The sequence below is a fragment of the Lutra lutra genome, chromosome 3 (assembly GCF_902655055.1).
Source record: "Lutra lutra chromosome 3, mLutLut1.2, whole genome shotgun sequence".
In the NCBI taxonomy this organism is placed as follows: Eukaryota; Metazoa; Chordata; class Mammalia; order Carnivora; family Mustelidae; genus Lutra; species Lutra lutra.
This window is the reverse complement of record NC_062280.1, coordinates 16,954,544-16,973,672: the sequence shown is the minus strand read 5'-3', so window position 1 is coordinate 16,973,672 and position 19,129 is coordinate 16,954,544. Positions and strand designations below refer to the sequence as shown.

Sequence of the window (19,129 nt, the reverse complement as noted above, 5' to 3'; positions counted from 1 at the left end):
TGTATTTAACCTTTTTTTTTGGGATACATATAAGTTTTTTTTTCTTTAAAATTTTGGGATACAATTTCTTCTAATAGATCAAAATATACCCTAAATTCTAGTGCGTGGCTTTGTTCTACTCTCCAGCCTGATCACATTCTTTCCTCTTTTTTTTCTTTTTTCAACGAACTTCTTATCAATTCCTTTTTTTGGAATCTTTTTAAATTTTCATCTTTACAGTCATATTCCATCCCTTCACCATGTTTACCCTTATTTTTGTATATATATAAGTTTTTCTTTCCTTGAAATTTTGGGAGGTAGTTTCTTCTAACAGACCAAAATACACCCAAAATCAAGTGTGTGATCCTGTTCTATTCACCAGTCTAATATATATATATATATATATTTTTTTTTTCTTTTCTTTTTTTTCTTTTCTTTTTTTCCCCTTTCTTCTCCCCTGGGTTTCAGGTCTCTTCTGATTTGGTTAGTGTATATTTCTCTGAGGTCATTGCTACCCTTTTAGTATTTTGTTCTCTCTTTCATATATTCTTATCTGGATGAAATGAGAAGGCAGAAAAACTCACTACAAAAAAAAAAAAAAGAAAAGAAAAAGAAAAAGAGGCAGTGCTAAGGGCTAGGGACCTTATCAATATGGATATTAGTAATATGTCAAAACTAGAGTTCAGAATGACGATTCTCAAGGTGCTAGCTAGGCCTGAAAAAAGCAAGGAAGATATTAGAGAATCCCTTACTGGAGAAATAAAAGCCATTTCTAGAGAAATAAAAGAATTAAAATCTAACCAGGTTGAAATTTTAAAAAGTACTAATGAGGTGCAAAAAAAAAAGGGGGGGGGGAGCTATTACTGCTAGGATAAATGAGGCAGAAGAGAGAATTAGTGATATAGAAGACTAAATGACAGAGAATAAAGAAGCTGAGCAAAAGAGAGACAAACTACTGGACTACGAGGGGAGAATTTGAGAGATAAGTGATACCATAAGATGAAACAATATTCAAATAATTGGGATTCCAGAAGAAGAAGGAGGGAGAGGGGCAGAAGGTATATTGGAGCAAATTATAGCAGAGAATTTCCCTATTTTGGTGAAGGGAAGAAGCATCAAAATCCAGGAGGCACAGAGAACCCCTCTCAAAATCAATTAAAATAGGTCTATGCCCCATGATCTAATAATAAAACTTACAGATCTAATAATAAAACTCAGAGACAAAGAGAAAATTCTGAAAGCAACTCTGGACAAGAGGTCTGTAACATGCAATGGAAGAAATATTAGATTGGCAGCAGACCTATCTACAGAGACCTGGAAGGCCAGAAAGGACTGGCATGATATATTCAGAGCACTAAATGAGAAAAACATACTGCCAAGAATACTATATCCAGCTAGGCTGTCACTGAAAATAGAAGGAGAGATAAAAAGCTTCTAGGACAAAAAAAATTAACAGAATTTGCAAACACCAAACCAGTCCTATAGGAAATATTGAAAGGTGTCCTATAAGCAAAGACAGAGCCTAAAAGTAACAGACCAGAAAGGAAGAGAGACAATATACAGTAACAGTCACCTTACAGGCAATACAATGGCACTAAATTCATATTTTTCAAAGGTTACCTTGAATGTAAATGGCTAACGGTCCCAATCAAAAGACACAGGGTATCAGAATGGATAAAAAAAAACAAGAATCATTGATACGTTGTGTACAAGAAACTCATTTTAGACCCAAAGACACCTCAAGATTAAAAGTGAGGGGGTTGAAAACAATTTACCATGCTAATGGACATCACAAGAAAGATGGGGTGGCAATCCTTATACCAGATAAGTTAGGTTTTATGCCAAAGATTATAATAAGAAATGAGGAAGGACACTCTATCATACTTAAAGGATCTGTCTAAAAAGAAGATCTAACAATTTTAAGTATCTATGCCCCTAACATGGGAACACCCAATTATATAAACCAATTAATAACAAAATCAAAGAAAAACATTGACAATAATACAATAATAGGAGACTTTAACACCCCCCTCACTGAAATGGACAGATCATCTAAGAAAAGATTTATAAGAAAATAAAGGCTTTAAATGACATACTGGACCAGATGGACATCACAGGTATATTTAGAACATTTCCACCACAAAGCAACAGAATACACATTCTTCTCTAGTTCACATGGAACATTCTCCATCACATCCTGGGTCAGAAATCAGGTTTCAACTGGTACCAAAAATTTGAATCAGTCCCTGCATATTTTCAGACCATAATGCTTTGAAACTAGAACTCAATCACAAGAGGAAAGTTGGAAAGAACTCAAATACATGGAGGCTCAAGAGCACCCTAATAAAGAATGAAGGGGCCAACCAGGAAATTAAAGAAATATTAAGAATGTTCATGGAAACAAATGAAAATGAAAACACAACTGTTCAAAATCTGTGGGACACAGCAAAGGCGGTCCTTAAAGGAAAGTATATAGCCATACAAGCCTTTCTCAAGAAACAAGAAAGGTCTCAAGTACACAACTTAACCCTACATCTAAAGGAGCTGGAGGAAGAAAAGCAAAGAAAGCCTAAACCCAGCAGAAGAGAAATAATAAAGATCAGATCAGAAATCAATGAAATAGAAACCAAAAAAACAGTAGAACAAATCAATAGAACTGGGAGCTGGTTCTTTGCAAGAATTAAATTGAAAGAATTCTTTGAAAGAATTAATAAGATTAATAAAGCCCTGGCCAGACCTATCAAAAAGAAAAGAGAAAGGACCCAAATAAATAAAACCATGAATGAAATAGGCGAGATCACAACCAACACCAAAGAAATACAAACAATTATAAGAATATATTATGAGCAAATATAAGCCAGCAAATTTGGCAATCTGGAAGAAATGAATGCATTCCTAGAGACATATAAAATACCAACCGAACCAGGAAGAAATAGAAAACCTGAAGAGACCCATAACCAGTAAGGAGATTGAAGCAGTCATCAAAAATCTCCCAACAAACAAGAGCCCAGGGCCAGTTGGCTTCCCAGGGAATTCTACCAAACATTTAATGAAAAATTATACCTATTCTTCTGAAACTGTTCCAAAAAATAGAAATGGAAGGAAAAATTCCAAACTCATTTTATGAGGCCAGCATTCCCTTGATCCTAAAACCAGACAAAGACTCCATCAAAAAGTAGAATTACAGACCAATATCTTTGATGAACACAGATGCAAAAATCTCATCAAAATAGTAGACAATAGGATCCAACAGTACATTAGAGGATGATTCATCACAACCAAGTGGGATTTATTTTTGGACTGCAGGGTTGTTCAACATCTGCAAATCAATCAATGTGATACAATACATTAATAAAAGAAAGAACAAGATCCATATGATACTCTCAATAGATGCTGAAAAACCATTTGACAAAGTGCAGCATCCTTTCTTGATCAAAACTCTTCAAAGTGGAGGGATAGAGGGTACATACCTCAATATCATCAAAGACACAAAGAAATGAAAAAATGTTCCATGCTCATGGGTTGGAAGAACAAGTATGCCTATGCTACCTAAAGCAATCTACTCATTTAATGCAATCCCTATCAAAATACCAGCAACTTTTTTCAAAGAAATGGAACAAATAATCCTAAAATTTATATGGAACCAGAAAAGATCCCGAATAGCCAGAGGAATGTTGAAAAAGAAAGCCAAAGTTGGTGGCATCACAATTCCAGACTTGAAGCTCTATTCCAAAGTTGTCATCATCCAGACGGTATGGTACTGGCACAAAAACAGACACACAGAACAATGGAACGGTATAGAAATGGACCCTCAACTCTATGGTTAACTATTCTTTAACAAAACAGGAAAGAATGTCCAATGGAAAAAAGACAGTCTCGTCAACAAATGGTATTGGGGAAATTGGATGGTCCCCCACAGAAGAATGAAACTGGACCATTTCCTTACACCACCCACAAAAATAGACTCAAAATGGATGAAAGACCTCAATCTAAGACAGGAATCCATCATAATTCTTGAGGAGAACACAGGCAACAACCTCTTTAATCATAGCTGCAGCAACTTCCTCCTAGAAACCTTGCTAAAGTCAAGGGAAGCAAGGGTAAAAATAAAACTATTGGGACTTCATCAAGATCAAAAGCTTTCACACAGCAAAGGAAACAGTCAACAAAATCAAAGATAACAGAATGGGAGAAGATATTCTCAAATGGCATATCAGATAAAGGGCTAGTATCCAAAATCTGTAAAGAACTTATGAAACACGACACCCAAAGAACAAATAATCCAATCAAGAAATAGGCAGAAGACATGAACAGACATTTCTGCAAAGAAGATATCCAAGTGGCCAACAGACACATGAATAAGTGCTCAACATCTCTCAGCATCAGGGAAATATAAGTCAAAACCACAGTGAGATACCACCTCACACCAGTCAGAATGGCTAAAATTAACAAGTCATTAAATGACAGATGTTGGCGAGAATGCAGAGAAAGGGGAACCTCCTACAGTATTGGTGGGAATGCAAGCTGGTGCAGCCACTCTGGAAAAAAGCATGGAGATTCCTGACAAAGTTGAAAATAGAGCTACCCTAGCAATCACACGTTAGGTATTTACCCTAAAGATAGAAATGTAGTGATCCAAAGGGGCATATGCACCCAAATGTTTATAGAAGCAATGTCCACAATAGCCAAATATGGAAAGAACCTAGATGTCCATCAACAGATGAATGGATAAAGAAGATGTGGTATATATCTCAATGTTTAATACTACGTAGCCATCAAAAGAAATGAAATTTTGCCATTTGCAACAATGTTAATGGATCTAGAGAGTATACTATGCTAAGCAAAATAAGTCAATTAGAGAATGAAAATTATCATATGATCTCTCTGATATGAGGAATTTGAGAGGCAGGGCAGAGGGTCATGATGGGTAGGGAGGAAAAAAGTGAAAACAAGATGGGATTGGGAGGGAGACAAACCATAAGAGACTCATGATCTCATGAAACAAACTGAGGGCTGCTGTGGGGTGATGGGGAGAGAGATAGGGTGGCTGGGTTATGGACACTGGGGAGGGTATATGCTATGTGAGTGGTGTGAAATGTGTAAGCATGATGACTCAGAGACCTGTACCCCTGGGGCAAATAATACATTATATTTTAATTAAAAAAATACTTTCCTTAAGAAACCACTGTTCCAAGGAGAATAATAATATAAAACCTGGACCTAAACTGTAGTTTGGAGCTAAGCCAAGCCAAACACTTCTGAGATCAGCAAATCCCCACCCAGAAAAAGACATGTGACCAAGAAATATTTGCTTTTGATTTTGTTATGGAGCATTGATGTAGCAACAGCTGACTGATACACAGAGAATCAAATTGGATCTTCTTCCTTACTCACCCACTGGTTAATTTAAAAAAAATCTCAAAGCTTTATTTCCTAAATATGTTTTACTTTTCTTTCCATTTCCATTGTAATTCACTAGAATTTATGTCCATATCATCTCTTATCTGGACTACTGCAATGGCCTCTTAACTATTCTCAGTTTTTTGTTTTTGTTTTTGTCCTTCAAGTCACCACAGCCAACAGAATAATAGTACTACAATATAAAACTCGCCAACTCCCTCCTTTATCAGTTTGGATTCTCTGAGCCTGTAGGATAAAATTCACATTTTTCCCTTTGGTAGGGGTTCCTCATGAGTTAATCTCCTGCCTACTGGCTCAGCGCGGTATCTGTTACTCTCCACTTGCATTTGTGACACAATGAATTGCTTATAGTTTCATGAACGTACCATGACGTTTCAAGTTGTCATAACTTTCCATATGCCTGAAATGTGTTAGCTCATTGACCTTTTTTGTTTCTTAAACTTCTATTTATCTTTCAGATCTTGCCCTGGATACATTTCCTTTCTGAAATATGACCGCCATCCCCCAATCCCAAGCAGAATCAAGCAGTATTTTCTCTGTGAGATTTCTGTATTATACTCTAATTTCACATAAAGATGCTAAACCAATATTTAATTAGGCACTTATATGTCTTTCTCCTCTACCATTTCAAAATTTTTTTTCTACGACAGAGACCATGTCATATGTCACTTTGTATCCCCAGCACTTGATATATAACACCTGTCACAGAATGGGCATTTAATAAACACGAGTGGAACTAAAATAATTAATTTTGAAATTTGATTTGTAAAAACATGTAGACTCTATTTACACATGAAATTCAGAGATGCACACACCTGCACCATATTTGAATAGCAATGAATCAAATCTCACTTCTAAAAAGACTGATATATTTGTTTCTAATTCAATTTGATTCATTGAATTTTTGGGACCAGAGTATTCAGTAATCTTTTACCACACAGGCTGTTTTATAATCAAGTTTGTATAGGAAGAAGCCTATACATATTGCTATTTTTTTTAAAATAACATCCTGCATCTCAGGAATGTAAACCAAACTGGAGGATGTGAGAATATATATATTTCTTGTGTCTAAAGGTATATTTATCCAACATAACAAGTGACAAAAGCTTAGAATGTACCTCATAAAGGTTTTTGTTCAAATGTATAACCATATCGTGTTACCTTAACCAACTGAAGAGAAAAGAAACAGTTTAAGTCCACTACCCACTAACTCTAAGATTTAGTTCCTCATCCATAATGACCAAAAAAAGTCAGAAAAAATCCAATTCAGACTGATGAAAAATGACTATAGTTGGTGCTCCAAATTTTAAATGCATACTCAACAAAATTTATGAAATGTCATTTAATAGCACATTGCTCTTGTATTAAAGGGATTATCTGATCACCTTCTGCTTTTAAGAGCTCTATTTCTTTGGAAAGATCTAGAGATTTCTTTGGCCACACTCGAACATTCTAAATATAAAGTTTACACACAATGCATTTAGAACAGAATGTAAGGTCTGCCAAGTTAGCAACTTACATATTAAACTTTCAGCCTTTGCCATAAGGATGCACATCCATGCACATTTGCTGTGATTTATACATAATACACGCACATCACATGCATATTTTCTCTCTTATACATCTCTTAACTTGGCCCACACTTTCATATAAATATATAAATACACATACATGCAGGGAAACAAAGTCAAGAATGATCAGATTAGATGTCCCTCTCAAGCTCACTGAGTTACAATTGTTTGCTAGAGAAATTATTTGTATGGTGTTCCTTGTTCAGTCGTAGGTTACAGAAGGTAAGAATTTATGGGCTATTTTGATATGTGTATCATGTATTCCAACTAGATGGTATTCTTCTCAGTCTCTGGGACTGAAGTGTTAGGCACATGCTGGTGGGAGATCGGCTTTGTCACACAGTATCTAGGTTCATAACCTCATCCCATGCTAGTTACAAGCTAACTGTAACTAACTGTAACTAACTAACACCCTGAGCTTCAGCTTCCTTACTAGTAAAAGGTGTTAAGATATCCACAAACTTGGTGGCTGCAAGGCACCTATACAGAGCTATCTCCCTAGACTGTTTAATGAATATTTGCTCATTAATTGATAAACTTATCTCAGAAAAGGTCTGGACTGACTGCCAACCATTACTTTTACAGACTTGCCTGTTTTACAGCTATATAGACAGGTGTTCAAGAATGTACGAAATTAAAATAGAAATAGGAAAGCTTTTTAGTCCATTTTGCTAATTAATATGTCAGAGCTCATAAAGAAGAACTCATCGGCTTTCTTTAGTACTGCATCATCTTAAAGAGCTGGGTCAGCAAATATCTCCGCAGACAGTCAATACATATTAAAACAGCTCCAAGCAGTAAATCAAAACAAAAAAATTAAGACATAGTAAAAAAGTAAAATTTATAAGTCCTTTCTGACTAAAATGTGGAGGAGCTTTATGCTATTAGTTTAGGTGCCAGCTCAGTATCTAGGGGAAAGAAAAGAAATGATTCCTTCGCAGATATAGTTTAGGAGGCTGTATAGTCAAAATTAAAGCATAATTTAAAAAAAGCTATGCCAAATTTGATGTCATTTTCTTTGGATTCTAATGTTCCCTCAGAATACTGATATCATTAAAAATTGCTTTCGTTGCTTAAAATATACATTTTGCTGAAGTTTTTTTTTAACCCCCTGCATTTACTAAAATTTGGATTTTGTCAAAATTTTGTCAATTAACAAGATAAGGACAGACACATTTTTTATTTTTAAGGCTCTCTGAAACTAGCGATTTTTCTTAAAGGAACCCACTAAAAGGCATTTTGTTCCTAACCTCTCTGGGTAGGTCTCACCACTCCAGAGACATTAATTCCTCTCATAGCTGGAGGAGGACCGTACAATATTGACAACAGAACATCCTGCCAGATATCCCACCTAAGGCATGAGACGCTACGCACTCAGGGGAACCCCTGAGGTAGGTCATTAGAAAAATCTCAAGAATACTGAATTGATTCCAGAAGGCGTAATTTTAGGACTACATTTTAGGTCGAAAATATTAGAAAGATTTATCTTACCTGAGCCTTTGATTTAATCTGAGCTTTGAAGAACCAACCATTTAAAAATTAAGCCAAGGAAAGGGTGCCAAAAATCTTGTCACAAATTTGGGAGGTACCCAAGCCAGACCAACAGATGGAACTTGGCACGAAATGGCTCTCTACACACTAAGTAGCTGACTCAGAAGAAACTTTAACTCAGATGAATTTATTAAAATGTTGAATATCACCCCAAATAAGAAGATGGATGATAGATTCAGGTCAGCACATACAATTTAATTTAACTTCCTGATGGTCTTGGATAGTATGAAAGCTGCCCACATTGCTATAATTAAAAAGAGACAGAGGGAGATACTCTTCCTTTTTAGCAAAGAGATATCACCTTTTCACTTAAATATTCTGGAGGAAAGATTTGGGGAAGGAAAAGGTAAAATGAAAAGACAATGAATGATCTCTTTTAACATTGGCAAGAGTATGACCATGGAACATTAGACATTATAGTCCTGCTGGTAACTTGTTTACTGGTCACAGACTATACCACACTGAGACTATACCAGTTATATATTGGGTGAATTTTCAAGATGACTTGAGTAAATGAAAGATGTTACCAGTAGCAAAAGGATCCTTAATCCTCTTTTTCCATCACGGCCCCCTCCTCTGAAACTGCTCTGCCTAAGTGTTACACGTGTAGGGGAGTTGCGGGTTACATGAGGGATGAGTTTTTTGAGGATCGTTATAATTCAAGATGAATTTTCTAAAACAAATAAATATAAAAAATGGAAGAGGGTATATTCTTAAGTATATAAATTTATAAACTTAGTTGTAGATTTTTCTTTAATGCTGCTTTATATTTTCTCAGGACGGTCTCTACTGTTTTAGAGTGTTCTCACTTAATATAACTCTAGAGTATAGAATTTTAGGTAATTGGTTAGCCATCTATATTGGGTTTTCTCATACACCACTTTTGCTCCAGAGTGAGCTATGTTCTGGTTGTTCTCAGCATTTCCACTGATTCCATAGGTGGCCAGTGAAAAGTTCAATGACACCGTGATAAGGTTAGACGAGGACTTGGAAATGTAAAATGGTGAATGTTGTACTAGCAGTTCATTAAGCATCAGAAATCTTTAAAACACCTGATATATTTAAAGCAGCATGGTTCATATTATATAAAAGTTAACCTGACAGGCTTAAAATTATGCCATATTTGTCATTTTTTTTTCAATTTGGAAATTATTTCAAGTTTCATACTTTGGGTAATTCTTTTTTACTGTGTTTTATATTACACTATATAAAAGCATATCATTCAACTTAGTAACATACTGTAGTGATATGCAAAGGTAACAATGTTCTCATTTTAAAAGAGGACCATTAACTTTTAGTCAGTGGCTGACAGAAACTTGTTTGGAAATTAAGATCAGAATAAGATTAGATTTTCTGGAAAAAAGTCAGAAAGTTTATTTGCTCATTTAAAAAAAAACCAGTTTGATAAACAGTCTTAAAAACTGGTTTTTGGGTGTGCGTGTGTTTTTTTTTTTTTTTTTTTTTTAAACTTGAAGCCCATCCCAGTACATAGAAAGGCTTTAATCTTCAAGTCTTAATCTGTGTAACAGAACTAACGATAAGCAGTACCATTTAGGATGCACTGAAGATGAAAATAATATAGGCTATCCTTGGGGTTCCTTGGTCACGAGAACTTCCTTTTCAGGCTCCTAAAAATATTTCCAGTAGTAGAGAATTTAAAGGACAAGGATGATGGGGGAAAGCAACACTACAGTTTATCGCTCTCAGAGAAATCTTCTCCTTCACAGTGATCTAACCTCTTAGGCTCTTTATTTGGAGAAGCAGAAAAGAAAAAAAAAAATCTAAGAGTTGTGAACCAGCCCTTCCCTGCTGTTCTCACAAGAGAAACTGGAGAAAGAGGAAAAGAAAAAAAAAATCATAATCTTGCCTTGGAACATGATGGAAGTAATGAGGCATCAAGGCCACTTACTGCTGGAAACATAATTAGCACATAAACACAGGAGACACTTGGTGACTGGAAAGACTTTCTTTGTTTCAGAAACAGGGGGATGTCAACAAATTGTAGCTCTTCTGTTATTTGGAGTGGCAAACCTGAGAGTAACATGGATACTCTTCCCCAAATAATACACCCGTAGAGGAAAGGGATCACTGTAGTATTTGCAAGCTTGGTAGCTCTAAGTGTTTTCAACTAGTGTGAAAAACAACAACAACAACAACAATGAAGGACAAGGGGAGAGAAGAAAAACCACTTGGCAATGAAGGAAAAGCTTGGATTTTCAACTGGAAGGTATCTCCCACATAACAGAGAAAGACCCAGGAAACTCACAGAAATCCTTGTGGACTCTCCAGAGAACCTCTAGGAATGAGGGAGCTCATTCCTAAGTCTAAAGAAAGATAAAATGGCCATTGTGGGTGTGATCTTCTTTGATGACAAGCAAAAAAACTATTCCTTTTTTGAGGAGAAATGACCATACTTTTCTCGTTCTGGAGCTCTTTGTTCTGCCACTGTAATGTGAAAGTCATCATGGGAAAGAGTTTCAAACTTTCTTGGATTTTCCTTATAATTCTTCCTTGTTGTTGTTTTAAGTGTTCAGCTGGCAAACAGGTTTAAGATTTTTGGTTTTATAATTATTAGTTTTTGGAAACCTTTATCCTTTCCTCTCAAAGATTTTGAGTCAGCATACATTATGCCACTACACACACAGCCAAGCAATAATTCATCTTTGTGGAAGTCAGAGACATCTCATGTATTAATTAGCAAGCCTTTCAGTGACTAGTGGATGGAAATAGGTTCCAACTGCTACTCGAACACAGCCAGCAATTTCCAGGAAGGAGAATATAAAGTCAGTTACAAGGAGTTTCTTACCCGATTTGTGAGCAGCCAATGAGTGGACTTTGCTTTCATCTGACACTGAGAAGAAATAAAAGAGACAAGGATCAGGCCTGCTTGTAAATCAGCCATTTTTTGAACAATAAATTGAAATAGATTCATAAGAAGTTAAATCTTTTACTGGAAAAAATTTGAGAAAAAAACTGTTCCCTGGCCTACCCGGGGCACCTCATATCTTTTGGTAGATATTAAAAGGCAACTATGAAGATACATCTCTCTCTCTCTCTCTATATATATATATAAAATATTTATATATTATATATTTATTATATACACACCTTAGATTGTCTCCGAATATAATTTTTTCTTTTAATTTTCAGTACCTTCAGCTCTGTTAATTAGGTTATTGTTTTGATGCCTGCGAAAGGAGAAAGCAAACTCCTGGGGAGATGTGTAATATATAATAAAATTTTTTGAGTGTCATATATATATATGTATATGTATATGTATATTCAATACTCAAGGACTAGACTTCTATATCTGGAGTAAAAGGGAACAGATTTACAATATCTCTTGAAAAAAAATTAAATACATAAAACAGGAAACAGTGGCAATCCAGGGATTAGACATTAGGCAGCAGAGATGAAGCAAGTGAGGTAAATCCTGTAACTGCTCCAGTTTATTGCCTGGAGAAAGTGTCCAGATTGTGGTATAGGGAGGGAAACAGAGCAGAGCCTTGTGACACCCCAGCCTGAGCACATGGACCTGGATGTCCAGGGAAGATAAGGCAAATGCCAGTTGCAGGCGGAGAACCGGAGAGGAAAGACTTACCCAGAACTCTTGCTGAGATCTGCTGAAGATCTCCGTATTTAGCGGAATATACTGATTATCACACACATGTGAAGAAACTGCCCAAGACCTGGGGAAGAACTACCCAAAAGTATAATGGAAAGAGTGTCTGAAGTTCACACAGGGCTGGGAATAGTGCCTAGTCCTAATAGCCAGAGTAAAGATTCATAATTCAGGGCCATGGAGAAGAAGATGAAGAACCCTGCCTCAGTAGTGGGGAAAATAAAATCAACCCTAGATTAACATGGCTCTGATGAAATATGCAAATTTTTGAAAGTCACGAGTCACCAAAGCTTATGTAGGAAGAAACAGAATATCTGAACGGCCCTATAGTTTTTGTTGTTGTTGTTTTTAATGAATTTGTAGTTAAAACTTCCCCCACCACACACACACACACACACACACACACACACACACACACACACAACTCTAGGCCCAGAAGACTTCACTGGTGAATTCTACCACACATTTAAGGAAGAAATCACACCAATCCTCAGAAATTCTTTCAGGAAATTCAGAGGAGGGAATACTTCTCAGCTCATTCTAGGAGGCTGGTATGGTGCTGATACCAATATTACACAATGAAGCTATATGAAAGCTATTATCCAACATCTCTCAAAAATACAGATGTGGAGTTCTTAATCCTTAAGATCTCTGCATGGGTTATCACTTCAATATCCAACAACAGTTGTTCATTATTTGCTATGTGCCACTGGCTATGTTGGTCTATAAAAACCTGGTGCTCAAGGATTGAGCAATGAGAAGTGAACTCTGCTGACAAAGAAGACCCCCTCCATTTTCCCTAACACTAGAGGCCTCTGAGGAGTATGTCCCTCCTTCCTCTGCCTGCACCATTCGGTCGTATTTCACCAACCCGGTTATTATACACAGATCTTCCCACTATTTATTTTCTAGACAACAACACTACTTGTCTGTGATTCTCCTACTATTTATTAACTTCTAAAAATCTTATCAGACTGGGACGCCTGGGTGGCTCAGTTGGTTGGACGACTGCCTTCATGATCCCAGAGTTCCCGGATCGAGTCCCACATCGGGCTCCCAGCTCCATGGGCAGTCTGCTTCTCCCTCTGACCTTCTCCTTGCTCATGCTCTCTCTCATTGTCTCTTTCTCAAATAAATAAATAAAAATCTTTAAAACAAACAAAAAATCTTATCAGACTTTCTTCATATTTCTAGTTGGATATGTCAGTCCATACTCATCAGGCTCCAATTGTGGGCCAAATTCTGGCTTTTTCAGGTCTAAAAAAATTTTACAGTAGAATCTACAGTACAAATAGAAAAGTACTAGAAAACAATGATGATTTAAAAATAGTAACACTAGTGGTTAATACTTATACAGCACTTGTAATGTGTAGGTTCTGTCCTATGTACTTTAGGGCTAATAATTCACTTAATCTTCACGATGACTATAAAGATGGGTACTATTATTATCTTTACTTCACAGATAAAGGAACTGAAGCATGCCTCCAATGTGGAGGATCCAGAACTTAAATGTTGCACTCTTAACCACTCCACTATACTGGTGATGAGTCATAGAAGAATCAGTTATATATTTGAATCATCAGTTGCATGAATAGAAGAAAATACTTGACAAAAACTTACATGTTAAGAAAACCATTATCCTTTTTATTTGAATATATGTTATTAATAGAAATCTTTCTGCAGTGATAAAAATCACAAGCGTTAGCTATAATTTGTTTAATATGTTTGGAAATTTAGCATTCTAATGGGTTTGAGCCAAAATATTCACCCCCACTTCACAAGTGAGAAGTCATCTGGGTTAAAATTCTGACTTGGAAACTTACTAGTCATATGCAATTTATTTGAACTCCCTGAGCCCCAATATCATCATATAAAAAATGAGGATAATATTGCTTCCTCCATAGGCCTGTAGTGAAGATTACATGTGTAAGTTTATGCAAAGTACTTAGATCATTTAGTAAGTGCTTAATAAATACAGACTACTATCATCATTATTAAGCAGAACCTATATAGAAAGGAAGAATAACATGCCAGCTAATAACGAGATAGATATGAGTTGAATGTCAGCTTTACCAGGCAAGTTACTAAGTTGTTTTCAACCTTAGTTTCCCTGTGTAAAAGATTTAGATAAAAACACCCCATGAAGAGATGTGGGAGTCAATGAAAAAAATGTACGAAAGCATCGAGCACTGTGGGCCAGGTACATATTTCTCAATAAATGAAAACTTTTGATAAATAAAAACTGTGAGAGTGGTAAAGGCTGTGCATTTGATAATGGTGGTGGTGTTTATGATTTCACTTCCTGGGATTATAGAGGAACAGAGGGGGGAAAACACTTGAGAGAATACAATGCCTTGGGCAGATGTTTTAGAATTGTTATCTCATGGATAATCCAACACCCACAGCAGGTTAACCTCTCTGTTTACCTGTCTCCTAGTTCATCTTGTAGTGGAAGAAAGGCAAAGGAAATATGGTTTTCAGACAATATGGTCTTATTATGTGCAGTTATTCTGGAAAAGGGATTCATACAAAGATTTTATTATTTTGCATTTTTCTTTTTCTTTGACAGACATAAGTTATCCCATTAAATCTAAGCCAATTTAAGTATTGCAAATTTCTCAACCATATTAGGTTAAACATGGTACTTCCTTAACTTTTTGACTGCACACTCTCTATTATTCTAAGTGGGAATACTTATCATTATTTTAATTGACAATTTGAAATTCTTTAGAGCACTATTTCAAAAAACAGTACAGAAAATCCAAATGGGTGATAGGCATAAAAATTAGGGGTCTTTCTCCAAAATATTCAGTGACACAGATGTCTATCTTTGGGACAGAAGATAAATGAATAAACATAATGGAAAAGAGAAGGGACTGTAATGACTTATTTAATAGAATACACTTTATTTAAAAGGTTAAATTGGGAACAATCATCTTTTATGCACATGCTTAGTGCTGGGAAGTGATTTAAATAAGAGTAGCAAATGAGAAAATGAGGCAAAATTATACACACTACCACCAGTTTTTTAAAAAATGACAAGTGTTATAATTAATACTCAACTTCCTTTATAACTCAGATTACCTTTGAGCTACTCTAAGGTTATCTCTTGGGACTGGAGTTTAAGTCTACTCATTTCACTGCATAATATTTGGATAGCACAGCGACTGGAATAGTAGCAGTAGGAATATGACAGGTGTGTCATTTCAGACTAAAACCTTATTTATAAGATTGAAAAAATGAGTGAATGGGTGTTGTAAAGGTCTTCCATTCTAAAACGGTGAGGCACCAATGCATCTAGTCAGAGAGTGTTGATGGATCAAGACTCAAAATTTCTTGTTCTGGTTCTGATGACGGATTATTTTTTCTGTTTGTTCATTCTTTTCTTTTCTTTTGTATTTCTTTTCTTTTTTCTTTTTCAAGTTTCCAGAGCCTATTATGTTCCTTTTCTTATCCTTCAGTTTTATCCAAGGACAGGTACTACTTGCTCTTGATTACTTAAAGGGATATTACAGGAATCAAAGCATTATCAGTGAAATGTGGAAACCTGAAGATGAAATTCATGGACATTTTTAGTGTAACTGTTATTAAATACTTAGAGAGCACTGGGGCTTGCTCTTCTTATCTCTGAATTTATTTGGATAATGGGATTTCTGTACTAAGCTCATGCTTCTTGGCCTTCAACTCAAGATTGATGGACACTGATTTAATTCTTGTAAAGAGCTTTATAAGGAGGACACTCTTGGGTTTGGATGTTTGTTAATTCCCTGGTGCATCCTCTCATTCAGGAAGACTTGCTTGGGAAAACAGAGCAGCCTGATGGTTTCTGTTTCTAGCTGTCTTTGCTGAGGTCTTTTGAAGCTAATTAGAATTGCTCAAAACTTATACCAACTTTTTTAAAACTGTGGATAAACACGCAGTGTCTTTTGATTTAATCTCAACCAGGATCATGGTTAGAATTGAGAGAAACCATAAACTCAGAAAATATGGGGAGAAAAATCTGTGAAAAAGATGGCACTCTGAGAGCTTATTAGCAGCAAACATTAAAGTGCTTATAATACATACATTGGATTCCCAGTAGGATACATTGATACTAGTACAGTGATCACTTAGAATATTTTATTCTTTTGTCAAGCTTTCTCATACACTTCAAATGCATTCTCACCGGGGGAAACAATTCTCTTGCTTATTGATAGCATTTGATACACATTCTATAACATAAGTGACTATTAGGGGCTGCACTTGCTTAATAAAAGTTTGCAGAACAGTGGCAGATTTGGTGAGTTAATGGGCCCCATATGCTCTACTTAAGCTGACAGAAGACAGTATACTGCTAACACGTACAAATCTCTTCAGATAAAAACTGCCATCAGCTACAGTTACTCTTTTTTTTTTTTAAAGATTTTATTTGTTTATTTGACAGAGAGAGATCACAAGCAGGCAGAGAGGCAGGCAGAGAGAGAGAGGGAAGCAGGCTCCCTGCCGAGCAGAGAGCCCGACGCGGGACTCGATCCCAGGACCCTGAGATCATGACCTGAGCCGAAGGCAGCGGCCTAACCCACTGAGCCACCCAGGCGCCCCTACAGTTACTCTTTTTGAGAATGCCAACACTATGTCATGAATGGGAATATGCAAATGTGTTCAGATTCCCACTACTTCCTACTGAGATACTGTGGTGCAAAGCAGCACTCTTAAATATGATGCAATGCTTGCCTTTTACATACAGAGTTCTGTTTCATCTAATTTCTACTTCCATGCCTTTGACACAATAAAGATTGCAGTTTTGAAGGTGATGTTTGGTACAATAAAAATCTATCTTCTAATGAGGCCATAAATACTTCTCTTTGGATAGTTTGCTAGGAAACTAAATACCAAGTAATTCCTTGATGGTTAATAAACTTGTTTTCAAGAGATGTCCCTTCAGAACTTAAAAAAAAAAAAAAAATTTGGTGTAGTTGCCAACATTAAGAATCAATTTCTTCTCTTTAGTAAATCAATTTCTGTACCACTGATTGATTTCCAGAATTTCTAAGAAATACGAACCTGTTTCAAGTTGTAAATTAAGTTCTCTTCTTAGTAACCATGAGTTCTTACGGCATTAATTTATAGTGTTTTCTTATGTCAATGAGCATTTGGGATCCTGTTTCTCCTCGGGGACACTTTTTGAGTTTTCAGCACTATTAATTCTTAAGTGTGGAAAAATTCTTCCGTCTCTTGAAACAAACAAATAAACAAACCCCGCAAAACTAAAGAAACAAATCAAGGCTTTTGCTGAAAAGAGGGTTAGGGAATTAATGTACGTTGATGATATAAATTTTTATCTCACCATTTCTCTTAGCAAGCTTCCCCTAAAGCACAGCTTTGATGATAAGCTAACTGGAACTCCACAGTGGAAGCTTTCTTCTGATATTATAGGACATCCCTCAGCCACAGTATCATGAGATAAAAATGAGGGACCCACTCCCTTATAGTTACCCATCTATTCACAGGTTCACAACTTTTCAGGGATCTCTTTTGAATTCCCTTTCTCTATGAATCTTAGGAGATCTTAAATCTAAAGTTAGGAAAATCTAACACTCTCTCTATGTTCTTTATACTATTGTCTTGGACTCATTAAAGAACATTGGAAAAACAAAATCATTCCTTCATAAATTTATTAAGTCATTTGTTTTGAATCTATGCAATAAATACTGTCTTTCTAAAGAAAATCAAATACTTGATGCTGGGGTTTAATAAGGAGAGACAAATAACACATTGATACAATGCAATAACTAGTATAATAAAGTAATAATAGTATAATAAAGGAAGAGGGATAAGCTTGAGGAATACAGTAGGTTAGACAGACAGACGTGATGACCCATAAAAGTAAATAAAGGTTTTAGGGGGCTGAATGTTTAAACCAATTAGTGTCTTCGAAAACTTTTAGCACCTGGGGCATCTTTTTTAGTCATGGATACGGAGTAGCATGAAAAGAGTTGGAAGAGATCAAGCTTTGATGTCAAAGGGACCTGGACTGTGACACTAATTACCTGTGTGGCTATGGATTAATTACTTAGTCTTTTTCAAGCTTACTGAACTCCTTTGTAAAATGTGGACACTGCCCCTTACTTCCAGCATGGGGCAACTCAGAGCATGGCAAAAACTCATCATGAAATCGAGCAGGGCTCACAAACAGATTCTGATCATCTTTTAAATACCGCCACCTTTGCTAGGTTCTTTGTACTTCTCTGCACAGAAGAAGTATATTTCTGAACAGGCTATGCAGCTTCATGCATCTGCACAATATACAAATAGCAAATCAAATTCCTTCTGAATCATCATGCACATTCATTCATTCTCCCGCTCTGCATGTATGCTTTTAGATTCCATTTAAATGTCATCTTTTCCAAGTCATCTTCCTGGGCCGAGCTTAGGGAACATAATTTGTAAATTTCTCAATTATTTGTGTATGGATCTGTTGTACATTAAAATATGAAAACCTTAAGGAAGGTATATGTCTTGTTTTTCCTTGTTACCCTCGAATCATGCTTAGCACTTCTTACTCATGTTTGTTGAGTGAATGGATGCAGAATATGGAAGAGTAAAGAAAGCAGCAATTTGAATATGTCCCTTTACCATCGGGCTCTAGGCTAATGAATGGGGCATATGTTTAGTGTGTTCTGTATATGGTTATATGAATGTTGAAACACACATGTCTATAAACCTAGTAAAACTCTTGTGGTATAATTTGCAGACTCAATCCTGGCAAGGAAGGGGTAGGAAAGGGTACTGGAATCCAATTCTAGCATAGGTCTAGATAAAAAACAGAACACAGTAGAACTGTTTGGAGTAAATATCAACGCACGTATATTTAAAGTGGTGAATTGCAGAAAAAAATAGAATTGGTAGAATAGTCATATCCTAGTGTCCTTCTCTAATCAATGAGTTATACGGAACTGACCACTGGGGTTTAGTGTTTCTGTAGTTTTTGGCTTGCTGGCACTAA

General features: G+C 36.0%; 1 protein-coding gene across 5 annotated transcripts in view; it reads right to left on the bottom strand.

The window, feature by feature from the left end:
* PARD3B (par-3 family cell polarity regulator beta) overlaps positions 1-19,129 on the bottom strand; it is a 1,059,813-nt gene that overhangs the window by 363,369 nt on the left and 677,315 nt on the right. For 4 of the 5 annotated variants that reach the window (XM_047720837.1, XM_047720840.1, XM_047720841.1 and 1 more), the window contains one exon: positions 11,329-11,373. The exons of the other annotated variant lie outside the window; for it this stretch is intronic. In XM_047720837.1, coding sequence (XP_047576793.1) covers positions 11,329-11,373 — 45 coding nt within the window. The remainder of the gene's footprint in view (positions 1-11,328; positions 11,374-19,129) is intronic. 5 annotated transcript variants of the gene reach the window in all.